General features: G+C 41.8%; 1 protein-coding gene across 1 annotated transcript in view; it reads left to right on the top strand.

Moving 5' to 3' along the window:
• The window catches only part of NOTCH2 (notch receptor 2), a 90834-nt gene that overhangs the window by 26260 nt on the left and 40578 nt on the right, over nt 1–23996 (top strand). Inside the window, exons 5-10 of the mRNA XM_068951985.1 lie at nt 3144–3266; nt 17810–18043; nt 18878–19033; nt 20079–20267; nt 21467–21580; nt 22806–22919. Coding sequence (XP_068808086.1) covers nt 3144–3266; nt 17810–18043; nt 18878–19033; nt 20079–20267; nt 21467–21580; nt 22806–22919 — 930 coding nt within the window. The remainder of the gene's footprint in view (nt 1–3143; nt 3267–17809; nt 18044–18877; nt 19034–20078; nt 20268–21466; nt 21581–22805; nt 22920–23996) is intronic.

Genomic DNA, 23996 nt, shown 5'->3' with positions numbered 1-23996 from the left:
ATTTCCAGAAGCTCAACTGTCCGAGTTGCATGCAGACAACTACCATTGGGCACCTGGTATGCAGAAACTTATTTATGCATTGATGTGGTCAGCATTAGTGTTCTGCATTGAGGTGCTTAATTTCTAGTGAGCGATCCCTGAATCTGGCAATAACTTGGAATTCTTGTTCAGGTGCAACTTTCTGCCCCCATACCTTATTGGTCCTGCAGAAAGTCTAAGGAAATTCTTCTAAAATTTGGAGGAATTTGGATATGGTGCTATGGGACGGGATGGAGTTCTTCAGCTGACATAAGAGTGAATCTTTCTACTCTCGTCCCTCTTGGTGTACTAGAGAAGGAGCAGCATGCCGTTAGCTATGGGAACGCTTTCCCCCTTGAGGTTCTTATTCCTCAGTTTTCTGTGCTTGGAGATGTAGAGCAAAAGTCAGAATATGTACTGCAAACCGTTATCTCGGAGAGAGAACGGGAAAGCAAAGGACAACATGTCAGTCCCAGCATGGGGGAAACAGGAAACTGTGTCAGGTGTCCAAACACATCAAAGCCGTGAACTCTTTGGCCTTCTGGAAAAGAATCAGATTGTGTAACTACAGAATCAGATCCAGGGACCCGGTTTAAGAAAAATGTGGGATACTGCTCACGTGTCTTAAAGCAACTTTGTGCTTGTAATGCTCAGTCGAAGATGCATTAGCTCAAAGAGCCGTGACTTAAAAGGACTGATTTTGAAAATGAAAGCTAAACTTCCTTAGGACAATTTTGTTTAGAAACTAAGCAGACCACAATATTGCAGCGTGTATCAGGCTTGAAACAAACACTAAAAGCATGTTTTAACATGCTTTTTAAAGCTTTTAGATATTCTGAAACAAAGCCAAAGTTGTTCCTTCAGAGTGAGGAAAAAATTGAAGGGAATTAGGGAGTTGGGAAGTTACCAAAAAGGAAACTTGCATTTTCTTCCGCAGTACAAGCAGTACACTCAAATAGTGTCATTGTCAACATGCCAGTCCTTCCTAATTCCTTTCCCTTGGAGATATCTTTTTGACCAAGTACACTTGGCTATTTGTTACTGCCCTTGAATCTTTTACTATGTCACTTTTTTTTTTTGAGAACTGTTTTTTTTTTTTTTCTCCTCTTCTGTGGTATTATCTTGCTTCTGGGGTGGGATTAAGTGCTTCATGTAGTTGTATGAGGTGTTTGAGGGCCAGCTGTTAGACTTTAGTATAGCTGATGAAAATGTAAAAAAAAGTGCAACGGCTTGATGAGGTTCTACTACTGCAATGACTTCCATACTATAGTATTGCTCAGAATCATTGGGACACTCTAAATTTGCATGCAGTGCGATGAGATGGTTTTAAATAAATGCCTGTAGCAAGTACTTACTAGAAAGTGGGATCGGTCTTCATGTTGCTTGAGCTCAGATGACAGGAACTCCAACCATTTGAGCTCATGATTCTGGGTACTTTTCCATGCCTATCACATTGCTAGCACGAGTGGAATGTGGGATCAATGGGATGACTCTCCTTAAGCCCAAAAGCAAGTTGGTAGGACACTCATGTTTTGTGTTATATGGCCGAGCCTTTGGTCATGCTTGTTAGCTTTATACCGTTTTAAATATAGTGATCTGATACTAACTGTGTTCCTTGGTTGTCGCTCCTGGGCAGTTCTTTGCCAGGAAGGTGCTACTGCAATGAATTGGCTTCATACCAGCTTGTCACATTTCTTCCTGGTTTTAGCCTTCCCTACTGCTGTGAAATCTACAGACTCTTGAATGAAGGTGGGAAGGGCTTTGAAGGAAGAGGGTAATGTTACAGGTCTTTTTGACAGAAGTAACGTTGAAGCCGTTCTTCCCTTGCTTGTGGGTCATATAGCACTTGATGCAGCTAAGCAACAGTGCTCCTCTTCCCTTCTGACTCTTAACCTCTGGTATTGGAGAAGTTGGAGATGGGAATTGGTATGGATCTTTTCCAGTCTCTTTAGCCATAGTCTGGAGAAGTTGCTTCAGAGCTTTGCAGGCTCAGTCTCATCTGTCACATAACAGGATCTCTGTGGGACCAGATGTTGCTTAGAGGGTCCGTGTGACTTTACACAAATGTAACAGACCCGTCTGGAATGCAGCATTAAAAGTAGAGAGTGGTTCAAGAGGGGGTTTGGGATGAAAGGCCTGCGTCATGTTAATGTTGCATTCCAAAGTAGTGAAGAGGCAAAGCTGATGTTTCAAATTAATCTCTGCATTCTGGAATTATTTACTTCATCCGTATTAACATGCATCCACTTGTACTTTGATAAATAGCTATCTCGTCTAACAGAAATGGCAGGGTTATTCAATGAAGCATGAGGTAAACCAGCAGGGGAAATCTAGGGGAAGATGGAGCATTGATGAGACTCTTCCATAATGTCCCTGTTTTTCCCACCAGTTTAAAGAGAAAAGGAAATCTAGTGGAGGAGAGAAAAGGCGTTTTGCCAGCGTGACTACATCAGGACCCTTGATTTTCTTTGGAGAGAGTGTCTCCCTTCTCGTTCAGGGCTTACTTTATAAACATTAACCACATAACGCGGGTGGTGTCCGATTTGTTGATTGGCTGACTTGTCAAACACCAAAGAGGGCCGAATCAGGAATCTGAATGCTCATTTTCAAAGCATAAAAGGCTTTGCTTTGACATAGCCAAAGCAAGCATTTGAACAATCCTGAGATGTTCGTAAAGTGAAGACCAGGCCCTTTCCCTTTTTTTACGGTAGGGAAAACTAGTCTTGGATGGTGCTCTTACCACTGCTGGTTGGGCAGTGAAAAGTTTACCTCCTAAAACACTAAATCTCTTCGTCTGCACTTTGTTTGCTTTCAAAGACAACGCTCGTTATTCACTTAAGTTTAAAAACCAAGAAACCCCTTGTCTTCGTTTTGGTGAAAACATGGTTAATCATCTTCTACCCAAAGCAGTCAGGTTTTAATCGTGTAATCTGACCTGCACATTTGATAATGCAAAGGCATTCTCCCAAGTCACTGGTCAGCTTGCTACGCTGAAGTTCATCAGGATTAGGTTGGCATGGCAATTAAAAAAGAAAATGGAAAAGAAAAAGCTGTATAGAGAATTAATTCTCTGTGAAAGAGACCTGAAAGCCTGATTCAGCTTCCTGATTTTCTACTTTTTCTAGGTTTTGAGGGAAGCATCTGTGAACGGAACGTCGATGACTGCCCCAACCATAATTGTCAAAATGGAGGTATATGTGTGGATGGTGTGAACACGTACAATTGCCGCTGCCCACCACAGTGGACAGGTATGTACTATGGAAAATGCTCCTGTATGAGCTGAACTAGCTTTATTGGGAATGAACTGCGGGACTTCTGGCCTTCATCCTATATACGGCACGAGCTGCAAGCGGCTGAATGTAGCTCACACCCGTGCTGTGGTGTACAGTCTGTGGGTAGATGTCACGCCCTTACGCATCAAAGCCACTACAATGCAGGGCGGTTTCCCCTTGCGCTAGTCAGTATTACGGGCTTACGTGGGCATGGTTATGACAGACAGACAGGTACTGTGATTCCTGAACGGCAAGGCAGTGTGACTATCGGAATTGCACTTCTGCTTGTATAGGTTGCTTTGTATGGGATAAGTGTTTTTGATGTTACAGGTGCATGTATTAGAGGTGCTTTGCTGACGCATTTTGGGGTATTTTTAACCTGAGATGATAATCCTCATGTAGATGATGGTAACACCGCTGCAGAACCAGGCAAATCTAGAATAGCATAGTGAGGAGAATGGGAGGGAAGAGAAAGAAAGAGCGTGTACGGGAAGCTTGTTTTTCTGCAGTGGCTGGCTTTTTAACTGGAGTTTTGTGACTGGCAAAGTTACTTTTGCTTCATAAATGAGTCTGCTTTGCATTGAGTCTATGTGGGGGGAAGAAGTGAATTTCAAGAAAGCATTATGCCTGATGCAAAGAAGCAGTTTACAGGAAATTCAGTGTCATCTTCAGTCACAAAATGTCTCCATACCTCAAAAATAAACAAATACCTCCGGTTTGGGGTTTTTTTTTTTTTTTTGAGTCATACTAGTCATTCTTGGCTGGCACACTGTTTCAGTTAAGTATAATATTGCCCTTCTTTCGAAATCATTGAAAGTTTTAAGGCTGTGTCTTTATCTAACAGAGGTATAGACTTAACTGCATTTTTTTCCTCTTATTTAGTAAATTGGGGTATTTGGGGGGAGCTGACCCTGAACTAGCTCCTCAGGTTTCCTTGAACACATTTTGCCCTGTATCTAGATAATATTGTGTTTTAAACCTGAACATCTCTAAATTTGTCTGAGCTACCAATCACTAATGTGAGGAGTCTGACTTCTGTAGACCAGAGCATCGTTCCTATTATAAAACAGTTGTCCTTAACTGCAAAGGAGGCCTGTCGGTTAAAAAAAAATCATTAGCTTTAAAAATCTATATATTCTTAAATGAATTAAAAACCACGTGAAAGAATGCAACGCACCACTGCTTGTCTAGCTCCTTGAAAGTTGGTGTAAATAGGAGAAAATCAGTCCTGCCCTTGATGAGCAAGCACCCTTTCTTCTCTGCTGTTTCGCTGTCTGCATGAGCTTAAAGCTTGCAGAAAGTGAAATCTGCAAAGGAAAACAAAGCAAAAGAGCATGGACAAGGAGCAGATAACCCTTCATTGACCCCGAAAATCTTGCTCCGCGCTGCAGAAGTTGTAAACCTTGTTAGGGCTTCTAGCTTCTATCTGTTGTAAATTAATCTCTGGATTCTCCCTGAAGCGTAGAGGATATGATGGATCAGAGTGTTTTGCAGCATGAGTTTAAAGCATAAAAAGGGTTGCTTTGCTTTTGTAAAGGCATCATCAGCTTTACTCGATTTACAGGATTTGGGTAGGTGATTGCTGTCGACAAGGGACACGACTTTTGCAACTCACCTGGCAGAGGGCTCAGTGGTGATAGGCTGCGATTCTGTTTGGTCTTGTGGTAGATTGACTCTCCAATTAACTGCTGAAGTTCATTGCGGTGTGGTTGGTGGTTCTCACTTCTGAAACTCTTATGGCCCCTGACTGACCAGCCCTGGGAAGAATCGTTATATCCCTGTTGTGGCCTAGTGTTGTGCCATCCTTCTTTTTTTGTACGTGGGCTGCCTAGCAAATCTTGCGTGCGTGAAGGGTGCTTCTCTTGTGAAATCCTGAAAAGAGAGAGGCGCTCCCCAAGGCTTAGGTCCCCATAGCTTTCCAGAACAATATAAAGGAATGGGTTTTCTGAGATTTCCCTTCCTTTATAGTGAAGCTAATATTATGAGCACAGCACTGGTTTCAGTTAATGGCTTCTCAGAGTTGTTGATTTTCTAAACTTCAAGAAGCGGAACTAAACTTTTGGAACTAAAATTGATCTCTCTGTTTCAGAAATAGCCACTTAGCTGCTTGAACTATGAACCATCGGAGCTTTGAGGGAGTTGAATTACCTTGTCTGAAGTGAGCAGTTTCAGTTTTGGTGTTCGAACTAAAACATGAGTATCTTAGTCGGGAAGCAGCTAAGGTTTTTCATGTCATCTTTGCATATCCTTCATTGCATCTGCCATATGCAGGACTGTAGCCCTGTGCCCTTGTCCACAGGGTGTCTTAGCAATAACCATTCCTCTGCTGCTGATCTGAGTGTTTTTGGAGGCTGAGGGCTAGTAATGGCAGTGGAGGACTGTATTTGAGACCGTCTCTGTGCAGTTTTACTTGAAAGTCTGTGTGCTGAAAAGCTTTTGGCCAGCTGGTCTGCAGTAATTTGCCTAATAAACGTTTGGGCAACTGATGCTAACCCGTGGTGCTCCAGCATCCTGTCCAGCTTCACACTGAACGCAGCCATGTAGTGCAAGTGGACAGGTCTCGTCATCTAAATGTCTCTTGTTTTTAATGTAGTCCTGCGGGTCATCCCAGTTGTGACCTGCTCGGTCATCTCAGTAGCCTTTCCTTAAAAGAAATTTGTTTCTCTGAATGGGCTTCAAACTCTTTCCTATGCCTTCCATAAGAGACCAGGAAGAGGCAGGATGGTAGTCCATCTCCATCTAGGGAAAGAGGTGTGACACAGAGTAATGCGAGATGTGCTTGCTAGTTACACTGACACCTGAAGTGTGCAAGAGCAAGCAGGACGGGGCTGTTGATAGTGTTTGAACAAGGAGGCAGCATGTGGTCAGAGATGTCTGAGTAAGAGAGTGTTATTTGTGCCTAACTGAAGCAGGGCACAAAAGTGGGAAAGTAGGTTAAAATAGTTTGAAGAGATATGGTTTTTCAAGATTAAACTCCTGATTCCGAGAGGAGCAAAGAAACTTCAGTAAAAGAGTTACTCGGCAATAAGGAAATGTTGTGTAAGTACAGGTCCATCCTTTGTAAAAACATGGCTTATAACACCGTAAATCATCTCTAAGGTAAGTGATGAAGATAGGAGTGAACAAACAACTTTTCTGGAATCTGTCCTGGTGGCTGCTTATAACGCAGCAGTGTGGAACTGTGAGAGAGTCAACACTTCAGAAAACCAAAAGCCTCAGCTGAGACCTTGACTTTAGAGGACACTGGGTGTTACTTTAATTAAATAAAAAAAGAGGGAGGGAGGGAGAGAGAGAGAGAGAGTAGGGCCCCTTCCCATGTGTTTAAAAGCAAAAAGTTGTTAAATCTCTCAAAATACTTTCACCACGTAGACATGCAGTCTTTGTAACAATTCTTCCGCAGTCGTCTTTCTAATGCTTATTTTTCAAGTAGTCCTGGAAAAGTTTAAATTGGACTATTTGCAGTCTTAGTTAAGATTTAGTCTTTGTGCTGTGGATGACATTTTAGCATGTTTGTTAATATAATTTGCACTTCATAGCATACAGAAACCAGTCCCATTCCTTGCTAAGGAATCAAGAAGCTGCACTCCATCCAGTGAAGCAGTTTTGTGTAAAGCAATATCAAAGCATCCTTTACTGAAACAGAGTCTGTCGCAATTCCTTTTGGAAACCAGCTGCCTGTTGTGATTCCCAGACAGGTGGTAGACTGGAGCACGTAAGCGTGCATTTTTTTCTGCCTAGTGCTAAAACCCAGCTTTTGAGACTGCTTGCGTTCAGCCTCTTTTCCTGCTCCTTTAACAGAGCTGACTGCTCCCTTTTTGTTGAAGCTGTTCCTTCTCTTTCTCCTTTGCTGCTTTTATTCAGAAAGATAAAAATCTTGCCTTTCAGAGACAATGACCAGAAATTCCTGTTGTCACTAATATGTTTTTGTAACCTCCCAAGGTCTCATGTTTCATGCAGTTCTAATGATGGTCAACCTCCTGAGTTTGTAATTGGCAAGGCAGTCTTTTGGGCATATTTGGGGAGGAAACTGTTCCCCAGATATTCCCAGGTGCTAAATGTTAGCTGATTCCCCCCCCCCCCCCCCCGACCAGCGTTCATTGCGTCAGTGCACTGTCTATGCTGCACGTGTGTATTGAAACTCACTTTTTTTTCTTTGAAGTAGTTAAGGATGCTTTTGTGAAAGACTGAAGTCCATCTTTATTCTTCTGTGCCTGATAAGCCAGAGAATTTTGTGCCTTTAAGCGTGACTTGATTAAAATTAGCCAAAAATCTTGGCTAACGTCTGCATGATATGAAAGCTCTGTCTCACGCTGCAGTTCTCCAGGGGGTTAAACCAACCTCATGGCTCGCTGCTGTCTGAAGGAGGAATGCGTCTTTCCCTTCTCTCCCTGCTCCCAGCCACCCTTCCCCTTCCTCTGAGCTGGCTCTGCTGTTTTTTGGAGTGAGCCACGTGAATGCGCTAATCTAGCAAAAAAAACCTGTTCAGCTGTTTGTTTGTTTTCATTTTCTTTTCCTGGGATCAGAGATTAAAATGAGCCTCACAGCGAGGCCTCGTGAATGAGCTGAATACTGAGAAAGCAGTAGGAGTCCGGAGCGGTGAAGTTAAGCAGTGTGAGCTGTTAGGGTGTCCTTCCACAAGAGGCAGTGAAACCACCTGAGGGTTTAAAGGTTGCTCAATCATCCCAGACTACAATTCATGTAAAGAAAGCAGTCTCTCTAAAATGCACCTGTTTGCTCTGTTAATCTAACCTAGAGAGCATTTTGTGAAGGTAACTTTAGAGTTTGGGAGCTGAAGAGATTAATGCTGTAAAATACTGTAAATGCATTTGTTTTACCTAGCTGAGAAGGACTCCTACTTAGCTGTGCAAAGTTTGTGATAGTTCAGAGGATCATCATGAATCTGCATTTGACCGGAATAATTTTTCAGGAGCGCAAGGGAACCTGCTGTACTTTGTATCCTCCATTGAGTTTTGCACGGTTTCATGCTGATGCAGCACTTCAGGAGCAGTCTTTGGGTTGGGAGCACACGCTATGTCTGTGCTCAGACGATATTTTGGAAGAACTACGTTATATTGCCTCAGTTGTAGGCCTGGCCTGCTTGCTTCCTTTCATTTCTACCCCTGTGGTTGAGAAAGGGAGGCTCCCATGGCAGATGTATTTACTTAGGCTTTGCTTTGGCCTGAGAAGGGGGCTCTGGCGATCTGTATATCTGTATATTGCTAAAATCTAGGAGGCTTTTGTCTCGAGGGAAGCACGCTGTGCTTACAGCTGACTCCACCAAATAACTCCAGTATTGGAAGCTAGCTTGAGAAGCAAATGTTTGTCTTCAGCAAAAAAAAAAAAAAAAAAAAAAAAACCTTTTCAGCCAGGAGGGCAGTGCTTTTTAATTAAAACGGCTGTGAGCTTGGTCATATGCTCTTGAACACTAGTACAGAGGTTACTTTTTCTGCAGAGCTTCAGGCAGGAATTTTCAAAGGAGGGAGTTAAGGGTTCAATTCCTATTTAATTAGAGTAAGATTTGCTGCGTATCTTGGTTTCTTTTGGAAATCCTGGCCTTAAACTCTAGCAGTCGTGAATTTTCATTGCTTAGAAGGGAGGATAAACATCAAAAAGCTAATGTTTAACATTTTTATGTAAGATCGTATGCTCTGGTATTTTGTTTCTCTCTCTCTCTCTCTCTCTCTCTCTCTCTCTCTCTCTCTTTTTTCTTTTTGCTTTCTTTGCCAAATACCACTTTCTTCAGCTTCTGTATCAGAAAACATACAGTAACAAGTTATGCTAATTTAATGATAAAAAAAATATATTACCTTGCTTAGAATACTTAGAGACTTGAAATCTAGTGGAACTAAATCTGACAATAAACAACATTGATCTTAAATCTCAAAGTATTTAACAGGCCAGTCTCCTAAATGACAGAATATATTTCCTTGCTACTTTTTAAAAAATTATTGATTATCGTCTGCCAGGGAGTGCTGCTGGGGTTGCGCTCTTTTCTGATTCTGGCTGGCACGCGCTTGCATCAAGTGCAAAGAGCAGTCCTTGCCTGTGGGTCAATATATGGAGGCTGGGTCACGTTCCCGCAAGAAGCGCAGTCATCTTTCCCTGTTATGATGGTAGACTCTCTCTGGTGCCTGTCCAAATTTGTATTAAAAAGCATTGTAGTTTGTTTGTTTGTGTGTGGTGGGTTTTGTTTTTGTTTTTCTTGGTACTAGTTCAGCTCTGTCTGAGCCAAACTCAGCAAGCTGGTCAGTGGTTTGCTATCTCTACAGTAGTATCTCCAAGAGACGTAGCTCTTGCAAAGAGGGATTATGATTCATTTTCTTCCTTCATGTGTGAATTGGTAGATACAAAGGGAGAAGGGAGCACGTGGCAGGCTCCAGAGCTGACAGCTCTAAGTTTAAGTATGCAGATGATTTGAAGCATCTGATTTAACCCGGTTTTGTCCTGGATGCTCTTTGTTTCTCCTGTGATACTTTATTCTAGTAATGTGTGGAGCAGGTTCATTTCACAGGCCTTAAAAATTACACCTGTAGTTAGTGTTTTATTGGGTCAGAATTTTTTTTTTTTTGCCATGCTTGCTGCAATTGTACAGATTCTTCTTCTATTGTTCACATTCCATAATATATTCTTAAATATTATGATAACTTGGCTGTCCTTTGACATTGCCCAAGACAGCAGATCTATTAAAACAAAAAAAACCCAAAAGAATGAACTTTGGGAAGGGTTGCTTGAGCTGCGCTGCTCCATAGTTCTGTATTTCACATGGAAAAAAGATATTGTGGGTACCTTGGGAAAAGGAACACCTTCTTGAGGGCTGTGATGCCCTTCATTTTTTTCAGAAAGCTCCTACAAAGGAGAAAATATTTGGCCCCAGTCCATTTTTCAGGAGAAACTATTGTAGTACTTAATCAGGGAAGGCCTTTACTAAACATACATGCAACTGGGGAGAGCTTTTGCAAGTGTAAACTGTGTAGTCTATTAGATTCCTATATGTGTCTGCTGCCATCCCTGAGGTCGGCGGTAGCAGTCCCATTCATCAGATTTCCCGCAGGGAATTGTCAGGATGACTTCAAGGGTCTGCAGTTTGAACGTGATCTATATGTCGTACTTACGAGATCACTCTCTAGACTTGAATTCCCAAAGAAAATGGGTAAATTCTCCATCGGATACAATATGAGCGTTAGCAAGCTGTGGAGATCTGTGGTCTGCTGAGCGATCGTCTCTCTCCTTAGATGAGCGAGCAGTGTGAGCTTTTCCTCTTGAAGAGGTTTGGGAACTCTCGTCATACGTTGATGTGGTATTGACAGCACCCTCGAGATCTCAAAATATTTTAAATAAAGATTGTATGAAAATCTGAATGCTTTTTTAATCTCTGTGCTTTTTCTGAGCGTTGCTTGTTGATTGCTCTGGGCATTCTCGTTGCATAAAGATGTCACCCCTTTTAGGGAAGTTGGAAGTTCTTTGCTTTTGGTGATACCTTGGGTCAGAGAAGCTAATTATATAAATGATAAAAATATTTTCACTCCACTATATGCTGTATCTTCCCTGCAATACCTTTTGTATTGTACTTATTCCATAGTATCTTTTTCCTTTTGTGGGTAATGTTTACCATATTAGTCTCTTATGAATTCTCTTCTTTATCAGTCTGCTGGACTCTGAACTCTTCCTGTACCCCCATTTCAATGTTTTTTATTAAGGCAGTGGCTAGAGCGGCTGCAAGGTATATTCTACGTTGAGGCTATGCCATTGCTATTATACAACGAAGTTTGCGTTACTTGCTCCTCCTTGCAGTCAAATGTCTTGTCAGTTATGTTTGTTTTGTTGATTAAAGCTGTAAATTGAGCAGGGATCCCCATAGAATTGTTCCAGGCAAGCTAAAGTTGTTCTTTGAGGAGTGTCTAACCTAAAATTTGTACAAGGAGTCTGTTTATCCTTGGGATTACTTGGCATTTATCACGTCAAACCTCATCTGCTGTTGCGCTGCCCGGTAACCTCACTTAGTTGAGTCTGCTTGAAATTCCCTAGCTTCCTCTTGGTTAACGTAAATAGTTCTGTGTTAAAGATATCACTGCCTACTGTTCATCTACTTCCAGACCATGAATTAAATACTCCACTGCTTGTATGTATTCTTTAATTGTAACTTAGTTTTTTTCAGGGAGTAGGAATAATTCCGTTGGTTAAAGATAAATGAATGTTTGTGGGGTGTGTGTTTTTTTTTTTTTTTAAACGAATAGTTCAAAAACATGGAAATTAAAGTATTTTTCATAAGCATTTTACTAGAAGGCCTGTTGGTTCCATATCCCGCCCCCCTGGCGCTTCTCCATTTACTGAGGAGGCTTGCACAGCAGCTTGATCTTTGACCCGACTGGCCAACATGCTTTGGGTTACTTGGGCAACACAGACATTTCCCGTGGGTTATGAGAAAGGACGGGACAGAGAAACATCTTTCCTCGGACAGATGCAGTCTGCCAGCCGGTATCCTGGACACGCACAAGGGTGGTTAGCGGGGAATTGATATGGTCCCTTGAGGTGTGGCGCTATTAACCTTCTGGCATAACTAAAATTGGATATTTATAGAAATGCTATTTCTTATCTCTTTGCTAGTTCTTAATCTCGATAAGGGGCCTTTCACCCCTTACATACATAGTCTTTGAACATACATACATAGTCTTTGAAACTTGAGGAAAAAAGCGTGAACAGCTCTAATGAGGTGCAGCCTTTCTTTAGCTACACTGAACTGATTTAGAATCCTTATAGTGATCTTTGGAATACTTTGTTTAAAGTTAAATTACTCCTTCAGAGAGTTTCTGTGTAGATCTACTGGGTTAGGGTGTCCCAGATTGCCCTTTCAAAGAGGGCCAGTGAGATTTGTTTTGCGTGTGGGAATGCTGGTGCGAGAGAAATGCCCAGCCGCTCTTGAGACGCGGGGAGGATGGTGCTGAAAAGGTGGTTGTGCAGCCTGGTGCTCCTCTGCCACTTGGTCTCTATGGACCGTGAGGATCAGTGCCCGATTCTCACTGCGTTATCCTTCCCTTCCAGTACCACTACGCTTTTAAGATATTCTGGCTTCCGGTTCGGTCCAAGTCCAGTGCTGTGGTGCTCTTGATTTTTGAGAGAAATGGGCGCTGGCATCTTCTCACAGCTTAGTTTTCAAGGAACCGATTTTTTTAGGCGCAACAAGGTATTTACATCCTTTGTCCTACTAAATGTTTTCAGTGCTTAAATTGTATGGGAGATCTGCTCTGACAGAGACTTTGGCCACTGGTACTCCAGCTGTGCAGGTGAACATCAGGAGCCTTTCTGCTGGAGAGCTGTTAAGAGACCGAGAAAGCTTTCTCCATTATAGAAAGTCTGTCCCGCTGAAGATGATCTCTGCGAGACGAATTAAAGCTCCTACATTCAGCTGTAGGAGTGGAGTTTCCTTTCTTGGAGTTGGGATTTATACAAAGACTGTAGGTTCGGTTGGATCAGCTTTTGGGAGGCATCTCTTGCTGTTTCCCAGTGTGACTGTTTGAGTTTCTTACTTGCCCTAAGCTAACGCTGTGCCCTTTCAGAGTAGGGTTGCACTTATTTTATGCACAGACTTCGTTACCTTTGTGAATCAGTGGCGTGGGGTTTTCTGTTTTAATTTTTTGTTTTGCTTGTGTGGGTTTTTTGTTCTGTTCTTTTTAACATAAAAAGCTCTAGGAGAAGAGAGAGGCTATTTCTCATCAATGCAAGCTAGCTGGGAGAACTAGCTGAGGGGCCGTGAACCGCTGCATCGTGTGTCCACGTGAAGGGAATCTCCGTGAGTTCCTGTCGAGCTCCTGCTGGCTCTGGCAGTGGCAGCAGTCAAAGCAGCAAATGGGCCTTATATTCCTTATGGCTTCTCCGAGGCGAAATGTACAGGAAATCAGTTAGTTTCATAGTAGGCAAAAAGCACTAAGAGTTGAAGGTTGTTCCCTTTTTCTACTTCTGGTTTTCAGTTTTGAAATACCGCACGGACTAGCTGTTTACTCTGTACAAGGTCACTTAGAACCTGAGTCTGCATTTTGCTGATTTCCCAGGCTCTGCAAATATCAAGGTCGAGTTAGGCTTATATTAGCTTCTTGGAGTAATATGTGCTTGCTTTCTTGTCACGCTTTATGTATGTGTTTCTACATTTCCATTAACATGTTGTATAATGAGCGTACTTGCACTCAAAGCATTGTGCAAGGACATACCTGCACTAGTGCACGCTGTACTTGATTACATTTGTAAAAAATGTTGTGAAAGTAGCAGGAGCACAAGTAAAGGCCTACCTACAGAAACTGTCAGCTGCATGAATTAACATTCAGACGAAATGGCTGTTTGTGGCTTTCAGAAACGCTAGGATTATGAAGAGTATTAGACTGTACAATTCATAGTGGAGTTTGCACTTGGAAGTTGAATCTCAGTCTGATAAATGAAAGACTTGATTCTTCCTAAAACTCTTAGCAAGCAGAAAACAAGCTTACCAAGTACATATCTGCAAATAAACGTACCGGGTTCAGTTACAATTGAATCAGGCTGCACCCCTTAAGTAAACTGTTTCGGAGATCTTTTTGTCTCACTTGATTTAAATCTAGATAAACAGACAGAGAGAAAGCTTGTGCAGAATATTCGTAGAGAAGTTTAGAATTAAATCCCTCTTTTTTTTTTTAATGCAATACACTGAAAAGGGCCTTTTGTCTCTGCTGTGGGAAAAGTCATTCAGGAAGCTCACAGGACAAGACACCATGTTAAAGACCTAGGTTGCTAAACAGAAAAGCGTCGAGTCTCTTCTTTGTAGCACCTGTCCAAAATACTCATCTCCCTCTCATTTGCGCAAGGAGGTGAAGTCCTTTCCGAGGGCTGAAGGAGAGGTTGTGGCCATCTCTTAATCCCGCTAAGAGAATTAAGTGGCAACGCTGCTTTGAGGGAGGGCAGTCTTGGAAACGATTTATAGGTACGTGCTACGTTTTGAAAGAAAAAAAAAAAAAAAAAGCGTTGAAGAAGAATTACAGATTGACCATTAATCCCATGCTGTTAACACCTAAGGATTAAAAAACACTGTATAAACAACCACAGGGTTTATGAGAATGTACTTTAATTTTTCTCCCTTTTTAAGCTTTTGGGCTACGGAATACATTTCCAGGGCACTCGCTTCAGCAGTAAGGGCGGGCTCAGCATTTTCAACAAACTTGAGCTTGTTTTGTATGTTCGTCAGTTCAGCAGCTCTGCTTAAGAAATGCCAGTGCCTTGGACTTTGGGCTGGCATTTGTAGTATTTTTAAAACGTAATTCCAAATTCTTTCAAAAGCTGTTACATATTTTGCCTAGTTGTCATGAGACTGAGTATTTGCAAACGCAGTTAGATTGATATGCTCTGCTGGCCTTATGCTGTTTTTGATCGATATGTTTTTGCCCAGAACGTTTGAGTCTGGATTTCAGTTATAACTTCAATAAAAAACAAGCTTTCTTCATTAAAATATTAAATAGTAAAATGGAATAGTAAATTGCTCATTTATACCGCTTGTTATGAATTGAACTTTTCTTTGCTCCTAAAACAAACTACATTAAGATGGGGCTGTTTGATTCATATTTATAATTCAACACAGATACCATTGTAATCTAGTAAATACAGAAGGAGCATTATAAATTTGAGAAGCTGAATGAAAAATCAAATCTAAGGGGCTCAAATTGTTATGTTCTTGAAATGCAGTTGAACTGCTCATAGAACTTCAGACTTTGCATTTTTTTCCCTCTTGTGGAAACACTGATATACCTTTAAAAGCTTGTTTTAGTCTCTGACTGTGGAGAGAGGGAAATAAGCAGTAGCTGTACAGTTAAAACCTAGGGATATTGCAAGCATGTCACTCCACTGTCCTTTATAGAAGTGGTATTTGAGCGATAGGCTATAAAATCCCAAAATGTTGCGGGCGACACTTGCAATGGAAAGTTAAAAACAAATCCGGAAAGCTTGAGTGAGGGAGTAGCGTGCCCATCTTTGCTAACTACAGTTTGCGTTTCAGGCGTTGTGCTCAGCCGGTCGCAAGGCGAGTGATCTTGAGAAAGGCACAGCAGTCCGGAGCAGTACGGCAGCTTCGGGGCTCTTCACGCTTTCGTGGTATCGAGTTAAAATTGGCTACAGTCAAAAGGAGGATGCAGATGCTGCAAGAATGTTTCTGCAAAACAGTTCTGCTCTGAGCGAGCGTTGGTCAGAGCGTACATGCTTTGATCTGGGTTGGACCCCCTCCAAGAATGGGAGGAAAATAACTTTTGTAATAAGCAAATAACGTCCTGATTATTTTCCTGAAAGGAAGTCAGTTGTGTTGATGAGTTCTGTGATACGCACAACTGTTAGGCACCAGTCTAAGATAAACTGACTCACTGCAGTTTGGTTACTGATAAGCTAATGGGGGTGGCTAATAATGAAAGCTAATGACTTCTGTTATGACATGTGCGTGGTTTGGGTTTTTATTATAGAGACTTATGTTTTGCAGATAAGTGTGATGTTCCTTTGGTATTGTATTTTGCCCCCAATTGTTTTCCGAGTAACTGGGCATGGGATTTAATTCTGAAAACTCTATCATTATTGTTACTATTATTATTAGAACTTCCCCCCCCCCCCCAAGTGATAAAATACTGATTTTTGGAGTAGTATTTCTGGAGGAAGATTACACAACACTTGCACAAAACTAAGTACAGCTGTGTAACTTGATTTTTTTTTTTTTTTTTTGGGGTCATCTTTTGCCACTGAGGAGAAAAATCCAGGGCTGATAGAACCAAAGGCTAAGAATTATTTAAGTGCTTTGGGAACAGGAGGAATCATGGCTTGGCTATAGTAGACAGAGATGGTTAAGGCTTAATGTTTTTACATTCCTACCAGCAATAAGTATTGTAGTTCTATGTATCAAAATAAAGCATATGTGTGTGTACTAGCATCATAATTTCCAGGCCATTCATAAATGAGGTGACTACTAAGCAACGTCTAGTAGGCATTTTTAAATTGGTAAACCTGGATACGCTGTAGCCCAGGAGAATTGGCAGGGAAAATCTGTGGTCTACTCTAAGATTTCTTATTCCTGGAATACTAAGGAAATTCCAGACAAATATAGACGTGCAGCTGATACAGTAGCTGAAGACGATGAATGGGAGGAACTTGGTAATAGCAGTATAGTTATGTAAAACAGTCTTGGCCAAAATAACGGAAAGTTGCTGAGGCTAGTGAAGGAGGGGATGGTGTCAACTTTTCAAAAAACAGGGCGGGGGGGGTGTCAAATCAAATCTAATCTTATTCTCTGATAAAGGGACTTCCTTTGGTACTATGTACGTCATATCAACGTTTTAGGAAGGGTGTTGAAAAGCAAGACGTTATAAGGAAGTTTAAAAAAAAAAAGAGAGATTTCAGGGTTAGAGTGTTTTTAATATAACAGGAGGGGGAAGAAACATTTCATTGAAAGGAAGATTGTAGACTGTGAGCAATACTTTACATTTGCACACGTATGCCCGTATACCAGTCTGGGAAGAAACTAGTTGGTGCAAAGCCATTATTTTTAGCCTGTTGAAGAAACTCAGCTCTAAGCGTGAATGACTTCAAACTTAAGGCAAACAATTTCAACTTAAAATAGTAAACCATGCAGTCTGAATAGGGAAGATGAATAACTGCTGAAACAAACTATCGATGCAAGTGGTAGATTTTCCGGATCTTGATGTCAAATCAAGAAGAGATGCTTATTTGGATGAATAAATATGTTGGGAACACAAACTGCAGAGCTTCCTGTAGATGTGACTGAAACGCACTGTGCCGTGAACCTGACTTGAGTCGGTCATACTCAGCGGTCTAGCGGCCCTTTCCCTTAAACCTCTCAGAAACGGTGTACTTTAGGTTCCCTCCCTCCAGTATCTCCAGTCGTTAAAACATCTTCTTAGAGAGCAGTTACTCATTCTCAGATGATTTTGGGGACTGACTTAACTTTTTTTTGCGATAGTTTGTAGAAGTACCTGGGGAAAAGAAAATGAGCATTTTAGGAAGAGGAGCCTTGGGAATTTTATTCTGGCTCATCAAGTAATATTTCAGCAAGTAATATGCATTGCATAATTGTATAGAAAAGAATTAAGTTCTGTTGACAAGACTTATTTCCTTGCTGGCCTGCTGATACTGCCTTGGCCATGTTTCTCTTGTGAGGCTGTGCTCTGTATTCTTAGTCATTCTGGCTGCTCTGCAAGCAAGGCTTCCTTCGTTCTAGTTCTGAAGTCATGCCAGATGTCTCTTTGCGCTCCACAGGCCTTCTTCTGGCTCTCACACTGTGCCTTTTCGAAGTTATTTGCAGTTCAGCTGGATCTTAAAGGTCATGTGTGGATGCTGGTTCTCTTTTGTCTAAATTTACAACAGTGTTCTTGGAGATTTTCAGGCTTTTGCTTGGCTGTGTATGTCCTGGAACTAGGAAGTGGACTTTGGTGTTTCTCTTGCTTATGACATCTTTGTAAGAATCTTCTTGAATCTGAGTGTCTGGACACTTTTTCCGCTTTGTGTATCAGGCCAGTTTTGCACTGAAGATGTTGATGAGTGTCAGCTCCAGCCCAATGCTTGTCAGAACGGAGGTACCTGCACCAACCACAACGGAGGGTATGCCTGTGTCTGTGTCAATGGCTGGAGTGGGGACGACTGCAGTAAGAACATTGATGATTGTTTCACTGCCTCCTGTGCTAATGGATCTACTTGCATTGATCGAGTGGCTTCTTTTTCGTGCATCTGTCCAGAAGGAAAGGCAGGTAAGGATGGAAAAATTGTGTAGCTCTGTCACTTCTGAGAAGATAAAACATCACAACTCTGGTTGATGCATTGCTTAAAGTGATATGTTTATTTTAAATGTTTTGTGATTAAAACCAGGAGGGACAAAAGGAAATGCACGCTGTCTGTGAGCAAAGACTTTTTAAACCTCTAACTAAGAACCAAAAGGGTTTGTATTGAGGTAGTGGAAAAACTTATAACATTTTTTATTACTGGCAAAGCTGATTTTTTTCCAGTGCTTAGCAGGGTCTGTTTTCGAGACGTTATGGGTGGAGATGAGCTGTTGTATGCCATTTACAATAACTCTACTCAAAAGTGGAGAGGGTAAACTCAGATATTTTTGCACAAGTGAGGATGCCCTTACTGGCATAATGGAAAAGTTCCTACTGTAGGGTAGGTAAAAAGGTTGCGGTCTCCTAACTGCTGCTGGAAACATAAGAGATGAGTATATCTGAATTAAGAAAGAGCGCTTCATGCGGACTATATTTTTCAACTGTCAGAGGAATCATCATGCTAGTTGGAGAGAAGAGCTAGTTTACCCCCGCAGGGAGGTTTTGGTAACAGTAAGCCATTGTAGAGTTCCAGAAGTGCTGGAGACACCTTTGAAGTCATAGAATCTGTATTTAATAATGTTTTATAAGTGCATGGTGAAATCCCTTGGGCAGTCTGTGAGTTGAAGCCTGCAGTAAACCGCCCACGCTTCTAGCTGTGGGGGTCGCTATTTGAAATATCAGGATGGAGAATTTGATTTTGTAATATGCAGTCTGACTGCTCTATCTCACTTTTTTTGAATGAACTCTTGTATGCTTCTCTAGGTCTTCTGTGCCACTTGGATGATGCGTGTGTTAGCAATCCGTGTCAGAAGGGTGCTCTGTGTGATACTAATCCTGTGAACGGTCATTATATCTGTACTTGCCCTCAAGGCCATAAGGGAGCAGACTGCACTGAGGACGTGGACGAATGCGCAATGGGTGAGTTTCCGTTTACTGTTTGAGATTGTTCGCTTTACAAACTAATAGAGGGTAGGAATACAAATTTTGTCATAGCCCCTCAACATAAGTGAGACTCCTTCCCTGTTCTCTACCTTCCATTTCAGTGTCTTTAGATGAGTTTTGAATCTTGCAATGAGATATGCGATAAAGGACTGAGTTGGAGGAGCTGTCCATGTGTGAACTGTTAGGCTGCAAAATATGAAAAGCGATGAGATAAAACTTAACTGTTCTTCTCTGTGTGATAGAGTGTAGCCCTATGCTAGGAGCGCACACAAACAGCTGCAGTAATTGAACTGACACTTGGTTATTTCTGTTGTACGCTGCAGTCCTCAGTTCATGTAGGAGCTATTGCAGCTCCTCTCTTGACAGAGACGTATAAAGGATATGTAACAACCAGAATGTGACTGAGTCTTTTGACTGCCTTTACACAGTGGTGAACACCTGGGCCTTAAAAGCTCTAGTTCTCCGATATCTTCCTATTCTGTTGTGTTGGCGATTAACTGGACTCTGGCACGTTTCCTTAACGTTTTGTGTGTGTTAGTTTGTAGAGCGTGCTGTATGAAGGTAATAGCTAACCAGGACTCATAGAAGTTTTTGAGGGGGAAAAGCATTCCTGTGAATTTTGTTCGTCAGTCTGCTTTGGACAAGAGTGCAGTTCCTGTCTGAAAACACTTGAAGGACTAGTTTGGTGGTTTGGTGGCCTTGGCAGCATCTTGTTACCATCAGGAGTGAAGTAAATGGAAATTATAACCTAGAGATGAGGCCTTCAAAGCAGCATTAATTGTCTAATCCATGTCGCCTGACACTTTCCTCTTTAAGAGCTGTTGTTAGGAATACGGACCAGAATTGCTCCTTTGGACCATGGGTGGTGGTGGTAGCCTTTTCCCAGTAGGATGAGCTGTTCTTTTACCTGTATTACTTGCCAGAAAGGAACAGTGTTAGAAAGACCGTGACTAATAGAGGATGCCGTGGCCTTCCTGCTCAGAGGAGGGGTTTTATCACGGATACGTATTTTTTCTTGCAGCAAACAGCAATCCTTGTGAACATGCTGGGAAATGTGTAAACACGGAAGGCTCTTTCCACTGTGAATGTTTGAAGGGTTATACAGGACCTCGGTGTGAAATGGACATCAACGAATGCCACTCTAATCCGTGTCAGAACGATGCCACCTGTCTGGATAAAATCGGAGGATTCACGTGTCTCTGTATGCCAGGTGAGGCAAGTTTCTGACAAAGATGGGGCTTCCAGCAAAGTTGAAAAAAATTGGAAGGTGGAGCACAGGAAGGGCTGCCAGCTCTGCCGAGGTGGAAAGCAAACCTGTGGTGGGGTGACGCTAAATGAAATGGTGAGAGAGGGCTTGCTGTGGTGACACCAGCCAAGAGGACTTGGCAGTTTGCGTGCGGAAGGGGAAGGCAACTAGAGGACGGAAAGAGAAACCAATCTCATATTTCAGTGAATGAAGTTTGTCTGCTAAGCTGGAATACATGTGAACATGCGTGTTACTATTCCTGTTAAAGCCATGCGAATGGAAATTTAGTGTAAGCAAAGCAGGTGCAAACTTTAAAAGAATGACTGTGTTCTGAGGTGTATGTGTTATGGCTGTAGATAAGAGTGTGGGTTTTGGGCGAGTTTTTATTGCTTAAAATACCCCAAATGATGCCAGCTTCCATTGGCCTGGAGAACTAACCATAAAAATGTTACCTGATTGAAATCTTGCTTATAAAATTTACCATGTCCAGCATGCCGATGATCTGTATAGTCTGCTATTTTGCCTTCTGATAAAAAGTGGTAAAAAAAAAAGGGTGTGGGTTGCCAGTTGCACAGTCATGTAAAGTATAATGAAAGAATTGTGACCCCTGCAGGTGATCAGCTGATCCCATGAAAATTAAAATGAGTTTATATTACTATCTAATCTCTGAAGAGAGGTGGAACTCTAGTCCCAAGTTTTTCACTTGGGAAAGGGAAATTTTCCCTCCTAAAATTGTGTTTCTATCCTGTCATGAATTTTAGCTCAAAGGTTTTATTGAAATATCTGCTGTGTTTGTTACTTTGCCTATTGCTTTATATTGGTTCATACCTCAATCTATTGATGATCTCTTCCAGAGCACTAAAACATAGCCGCCTGTCATCATATGGATGAAAGTATTAGGCTTGAATTTGGTACACACTTGTTCATCTATTACCGTTGATCAAATGGGCACATTCAAGACACTTATTGCAACAACTGGAAAATACGCGTTCAGCATCCATTTTCAGTCTCTGATGTGCGTTCTAACCTCAGAGGTTCTGTCAAACTACGAACTCTGCTGCGGTCAAGCTAGGCTTAGACTTTCAGCACTGATATAATAGAGGCTGTCGGAGTCTCAGGGGCACGTTCTAAAGCCTTCAGTCACCTCTTATTATTTTTTACAGGATTTAAAGGTATTCATTGTGAAGAAGATATTGATGAGTGTCTAAGTAATCCCTGTGTGAACAATGGAGAGTGTCTCGACAAAGTCAACCGCTTCCTCTGTGTCTGTCCTCCTGGTGAGTGCTTGTTTCTGGAAGTTTTTCCTGCTTAGGCTTACCAAGAATCAGTAGATCACCAGTGAAAGACTGTGGACAGTAGGTTTCCTGCCAGTGTTTGTGGTCCTAGTGCTGCATCTGTTTAAACAAGTTAGTTGCAATCACTGGTAAATAAGAATAAACATCTACCTGGTTGCAGTAAGATTGTGCTTGTAACTGGATGAGCGTTGAGGAATATACATTTGGACATCTCATATTAAAGAGTGGTTAGCAGCAAGAACTTCTGTCACTGTGCATATCATAGTGAGATTTAGACTAATACTTAAAAATGTGCATTAAAAATCAGAGCCTCTGTGTACTTTTTCTCCTCTATTTGAGGTTTATAGGTGGAAGCCGTTTTCCATCAGTATAGCTTATGTTACTTGCACGAGGAGGGAGGTGGATTAGGTCCCCGCTTTACGAAAGAGGTGTAAATGCTGAGCTGAGGGATTAATGTCAGCTACAGAGTGAACATCGCTTGTGTTCCTGGTGGCGCACAAAAAGTTTTGAGATCTCAAAAGTATATTTGAGAATATACTTGACAAAAGCATGCTCTGCATCCCTTCTTATTGAGTAATGATGTTCTGGCTTTTATCCCACTTTTCCTTTGGTTGTTTCCCTCAAGAAACATTCCTGAAGTTTTGGATTTTTTGCTTGAAGTGCCTAGGGATCTGCATCATAAGTGACATAACCTACTGATAGTTTATTGGCTATTTCAAGATAAGTATTGAAAGATACAGAGCTGCATTGTACTACATGTCCCACGCTGCTGTAGTAAATCTAGTCTGGAGGCTTTAGTAATGAATGCGTTATTGTTCATTTACAGTTACTTGCCTTGATTGCTGGAAAATTTTTCCCTTTATTTTATTGATGGCCTCTCAGTTTCTTAGGCAGGCTTATTGGTCAGTGGTAGACACCGCTTGTGCTCTGTTTGCTTTGTTTCTGTTTGCCTTGGCCAGCTCTGTTTTCAAGCTGCTCCTGCTGCTTTGACCTGGAAGAGAGAAACTCTCTTGTCTGGTGGTTTCGATGAGGAACCGATCTACCAAGGGTGTGGTGTGCATGCTTAATGATGCAATCTGATGGCTCAGATTTACTGATCTTATGTTTGGGTGGTTTTAAGAATTTGCTAATAAGTAATTCCTGACAGTGCAGCTGTTGGGTTAACACTTCAAATTACTCCTGGATTTTCATCTTTTCTGCCTTTCAGGGTTCAGTGGTGCTGTGTGTCAGATTGATATAGATGACTGCTCCAGCACGCCATGTCTCAATGGAGCCAAATGTATTGACCATCCCAATGGCTACGAGTGCCAGTGCGCCACAGGTTAGTCTCACGTTCCAAGCCCCTGGACTGGGGGATTGCATGCAACCTCAACGTAGGGGCGGTCAAAGAAGTGTCAGCATACTCTCTTTCTCTGAAAAACTTCTCGTTTGTCATAAATCTTTGTCTGCTCCTTTGCGGCAGAGAATAGCACTTCAGTACAGAAACCCTTTGACTTGTGACAGCAATGAGTTCACAGCTGATGGGAGTTCTGGCCTACCTCTTTCAGTCCCATCTCTTGCTTCCCAGAAAGTGACAGCTGCTTCTGTATTGACTATGGAATCCCTGAATCGAAAAACTTCCATGTGAAGCCTTTTTTCTGTGGTTTGCCCTTCTTTCTTCTGGGTCAGTATATATTATTCAGTTGGAGAACAAGAGACGGACAGCGCAATGCTATTGTGTGTTCTTATTTCTGTTGCTTCAGAGTGTTTTATTATCGAAAGTGGAAGATTTAAGTGCAGTAAAAATGTAGTGCACTGGAAAAAGTATCGCACAGTTGCCACCTGACAACGTAGTTTAAATGATTTGTAGAGCGTCATACAGAAATTTTGACAGAGCTGTGGATGGAATTTAGGTTTTCTGAATGTGCTTAATTCGTTCGTTTCTTGTTTAATTGTACATTAGGAAGGGTCAAGTTTAATTACAGGACCTTCTTATCTTAGAACCTCTAAGAGCAATGTAGGTGTATTTCAGCTGTAACTTTTCTATCTGGTCAGATAAGAGGGAGTGGGCAGTTCAGAGCTGTTAACGCTTCTTTAATTCTCAGTAAGGATGGATGGCTTTTGGTTGCTTTCAGTTAATGGTGGCTCATGACACAGATTCAGTCTGACCAGGTGTGGAACGCGCTGGCCTTAGCTCTTCCGTTAGGGAAGAGGCTGAATAGTTCGTGGGGCTGCCGCTGTCCCAGAAACGTAGTGTTAGGCTGGTTAGATTCATGAGCATTTTCTCTCATTTTGAGTCATTCCAAAATCAAATTGTTAAAGCAAATTAGTTTGGCGTCAGTAACTTATTCTGCCCTGTACAGAATATAACAGAGGTTACTCTAAAAATTCTTCCTCTTTTTACACCCCTCACCCCCAA

Source organism: Struthio camelus, chromosome 8 (genome assembly GCF_040807025.1).
Source record: "Struthio camelus isolate bStrCam1 chromosome 8, bStrCam1.hap1, whole genome shotgun sequence".
Taxonomy (NCBI): domain Eukaryota; kingdom Metazoa; phylum Chordata; class Aves; order Struthioniformes; family Struthionidae; genus Struthio; species Struthio camelus.
This window is presented reverse-complemented; position numbering and strand designations above follow the sequence as displayed.